The 3,970-nt window shown below is 36.3% G+C and overlaps 2 protein-coding genes across 2 annotated transcripts in view; both read left to right on the top strand.

The window, feature by feature from the left end:
• The first annotated feature begins 491 nt into the window (after window positions 1-491).
• On the top strand, window positions 492-1,436 carry LOC102766434 (olfactory receptor 52R1). The gene has a single exon (XM_006762365.1). The coding sequence runs from the start codon at window positions 492-494 to the stop codon at window positions 1,434-1,436; it is 945 nt and encodes a 314-aa protein (XP_006762428.1).
• A 901-nt stretch (window positions 1,437-2,337) lies between these two features.
• Window positions 2,338-3,970, top strand: part of LOC102766160 (olfactory receptor 51F1) — a 5,696-nt gene continuing 4,063 nt past the window's right edge. The window contains exon 1 of the mRNA XM_006762364.1: window positions 2,338-2,451. Coding sequence (XP_006762427.1) covers window positions 2,338-2,451 — 114 coding nt within the window. The remainder of the gene's footprint in view (window positions 2,452-3,970) is intronic.

Below are 3,970 nucleotides of genomic sequence, written 5' to 3'. Positions count from 1 at the left end.
GAGTCATGTACAAGGCACTAATTCATTGCATTTCTCAGCTGGCTTCCCCATCGTAGAAGTTGTGCAAGCAGCTTAAACAAAGTGATAAAAAGGGCCTAGGCCTAGGGGAAAGGTTAACCAAATCAGTTGTTAGGTCTAAAGAATAAAAGGGTGAGAATTACTATGACATTATTTGTCAATATAGTCTTCCCTTAGTAGATTCTACTTTCAAAAAAAATCTTCTTATAAAAAGTTACACTTACAGCTAGTATGTTCTGACCCCATTTTGAATGGCATAAATATGAATAAAGAATCAAGAGTAGCATCACTTTATGTTATAAATTTTTATTTATTAAAGTAGTTGAAATTATTCTAGCTTATCCTTAAATGCTATTGCCCTATTATTCAATTGCTCCTTCCAAAAGATTATAAATAATAATTTCCTTGACTTATTTGATTATCACCTGCAGAGAGTAGATTACCTTCCCAGTGGAGAACTTAACCATCCTGTGATGTCGGCTTCAGGAAACAGCTCTTCTCATCCCATGTCCTTTATCCTGCTTGGCATCCCAGGACTCGAGAATTCCCACTTTTGGGTTGCCTTTCTATTTTGTGCCATGTATGTGGTGGCTGTAGTTGGCAACATCACTATTCTTCACATAATTCGAACTGACCACACCCTGCATGAGCCTATGTACCTCTTTCTGGCCATGCTGGCTGTCACTGATCTGGTCCTCTCCTCCTCCACCCAACCGAAAATGCTGGCTATCCTCTGGTTTCATGCTCATGAGATTGAATACCATGCCTGCCTCATCCAGGTGTTCTTCATCCATGCCTTTTCTTCCGTGGAGTCTGGGGTGCTCATGGCAATGGCTTTGGACCGTTATGTGGCTATCTGCTTCCCACTTCGTCACTCTAGTATCCTGACCCTCTCTGCAGTGTGTAAACTGGGGGCAGTCGTGATGATGAGAGGGCTGTTGTGGGTGAGCCCCTTCTGCTTTATGGTTTCCAGAATGCCCTTCTGCCCCAGCCAGATCATTCCTCAGTCATACTGTGAGCACATGGCTGTGTTGAAGTTGGTGTGTGCTGATACCAGAGTAAATCGTGCATATGGACTCTTCGTGGCCTTCTCGGTGGTTGGCTTTGACATGATAGTCATCAGCATATCCTATGTGATGATCTTGAGGACTGTGCTGGGGTTGCCCGCTGGTGAAGCCCGACTCAAGGCTTTTGGTACATGTGCTTCCCATGTCTGTGTCATCTTGGCTTTTTATATCCCAGCCCTCTTTACTTTCCTCACCCATCGCTTTGGACAGCGTGTGCCCCGAGTGGTACATGTCATGTTGGCTAATCTCTATCTACTGGTGCCTCCCATGCTCAATCCCATCATCTATGGAGTTAGAACCAAACAAATCAGGGACAGGGTTATTCAAGGATGTTGTGGAAAAGACCCCTGAGCCCAAGTGCACAGCATCACAACCACCCCAATCACCCCACTGCTCTGGGGACATAAATGCAGAAAGTTTGCCAGGCCATCATATCTCATCACTAAGTCATTTCTCTGAACCACTGGCCCAGAGGTCGGCAACCTTCCAGAAGCAAAATGAGACAATTTTCAGCATCCCCAGAATAATTCTTCTCTGAGAAGGTCTGAGTTGACCTATGTTCATCATCACAAGAAAACAGTAAAAATCTCCAAAATGAGTGAAGATTTTGAAAAGTATATCATCTTCCACAGACCACTAAAGTAAAAATTATTTTTACATTGTTTGTAGAACACTAAGTTGGTATACCTTGTTTAAAAAAGAGTATAAAATTTCCATCAAAACAGTTAAAAGTACATATATTTTCCCTATATTGGAATCTCTTTATAGAAATAGAATGTTAGAAAACAGTACAAAGATGTGTATATATTTATTATTTATAAAAACAAAACCAGAAAACATTCCAATATTAATCTATAAGGAACCAGATAATGCAATGAGCAATTGAATATCATGTGTCATTTAACTATTATATTTGCAAAGAGTGTCTAAGTGTGTGAAAAATGGTAAAGGTATAATATTAAAGGGGGAAAAATGAACAAATGTCCATAAGGCTGATGCCAATACTAAAAAAAGGAATACATGTGCAAAGAAAAAGATTCTGGAAATACATCCAAATGCTAATAACAGCTACTCAGAGTAATAAGATTTGTGGTATTTTACTTATGATTGCTCGTTTATGTATTTTTTACAAATTATCCTCAATTGAGGAACTTTAATTTTAGTATGAAAAAGTAATTGAAACAACAAAAGTGTACAAAAGAGGTTAATTAAGTGCCAAAGTCTAGGGGAGTGGAGTGGGCAATCTGCAAGGATGAGGGACTCTGGAATAGATTATGTTTCAGTAAAACTTGAAAATCTAGATGCAAATTTTCCAAAATCACAAGAATCTGCAAGGATGAGGGACTCTGGAATAGATTACGTTTCAGTAAAACTTAATCTAGATGCAAATTTTCCAAAATCACAAATTCTTTAGACTGCTAACAATTAGGATTAGGTATTCTGAGTTGGTCTCTTTACAAAATTTGCTGTTTTCCTGATGACAATGGTTATCAGAATGAAGAGTTTGGGAAAAGACTGAGGAAGGAGATTCTCTCATGTGTTAAGAGTAGTGAAAAAGTCACTAGAAATTATAATGATATTTATAAATATTCAATTTCCTTTAAAATTAAAACTTTAAGCTATTTTAGAAAACTATGTTCTTTTATTTTTTCTTATTTTTTCCAACTTTATTGAAGTATACTTAACATGCAAAAAGTTGCATATATTTAATACGTACATACATTTTGATATGTTTGGACAATTTCATGCACCCATAATACCATCACCTCAAAAAAAGTTCCATATTGGTTACAATCCTTACATTTGTGTTTTTATCTTCATTTACCGCTCTCCTGTCAAAGTCAATAGGAAAGAAGGTTCTAAATTTCAGGCTTTTATATTACTAAAACCAACATCAGATAAAGGAATCGGTAATATGTTTGCTTCTCCCCAAAGAAATAGCTATTGGAGCCTAAAGTGCTCCCCCCCCCCAAAAAAAATTAATGAGTATTCTGCAGGATAATTTTCATAATTCCAAAATTTAGAGTGTAAGGGATCTTTACTCCCTTATCAGCAAATCAATTAATGATTGTGAGTCTCCCCCTTTTTTCTTTGTAAAATTGAATAACTTGAGATAATAAAATGAAAACATTTTAATACATAATTTGATGAGTTCAGAAACATTTAATGCCTATGTCACTACCAGCCCAATTAAGATATAGAACATTTTCATTACTTCATAAAGATTTCTTATACCTCTTTGTAGCCAATCACTTCTTCCTACCCAAACAGGTAGACACTGATATGATTTCTTCACTGTGGATTAATTGTTTTCTCACTAGAACTTTATATATGTATATAAAAATAAATGATATGTTTTTGAGTAGAGTGTGGCACTTTTTTCTCTGCGTAAAGTTTTACAGAACCATACTGTTACATGTATGAGTAGTTCATTTCCTATTGGAGATGAGTAGTGTATTGTATTTTCTTCAACATACCTCAATTAGTATATTGTTACCTTTCTCCTTTGCTTCAGCCCTTCTAGTCTTCTTTATTTCCAAGCACATCAACCATTTATCTGTCTTAGGGCTTTGCTCTTAATCATCTCAGGTTGCCCCATTGTTCCTTTCTAGGACATTCTATCTCTCTCTAATCATCCTTTAGGTCTCAACTAAAACCACCTTTTCAGCAAGACGTTTCTTAACCTTGTATCTTGACTAGATCCTGCTCCCTATAATTTTCTTTTAACATAAATACTTTATTTCCTCCCTATCTTAGTATGATATGTAATTATTTAAATTATTTATTTATCATCTGTTCTTCTGACTTGAATATAAATTCCATAAAAGCACAGTATACTTGCTCACTATTCTATTCCCAAACCTAGCTTACTGGAAAAAAACACT

The sequence above is a fragment of the Myotis davidii genome, unplaced genomic scaffold (genome assembly GCF_000327345.1).
Source record: "Myotis davidii unplaced genomic scaffold, ASM32734v1 scaffold58, whole genome shotgun sequence".
Classification (NCBI taxonomy): domain Eukaryota; kingdom Metazoa; phylum Chordata; class Mammalia; order Chiroptera; family Vespertilionidae; genus Myotis; species Myotis davidii.
This window is presented reverse-complemented; position numbering and strand designations above follow the sequence as displayed.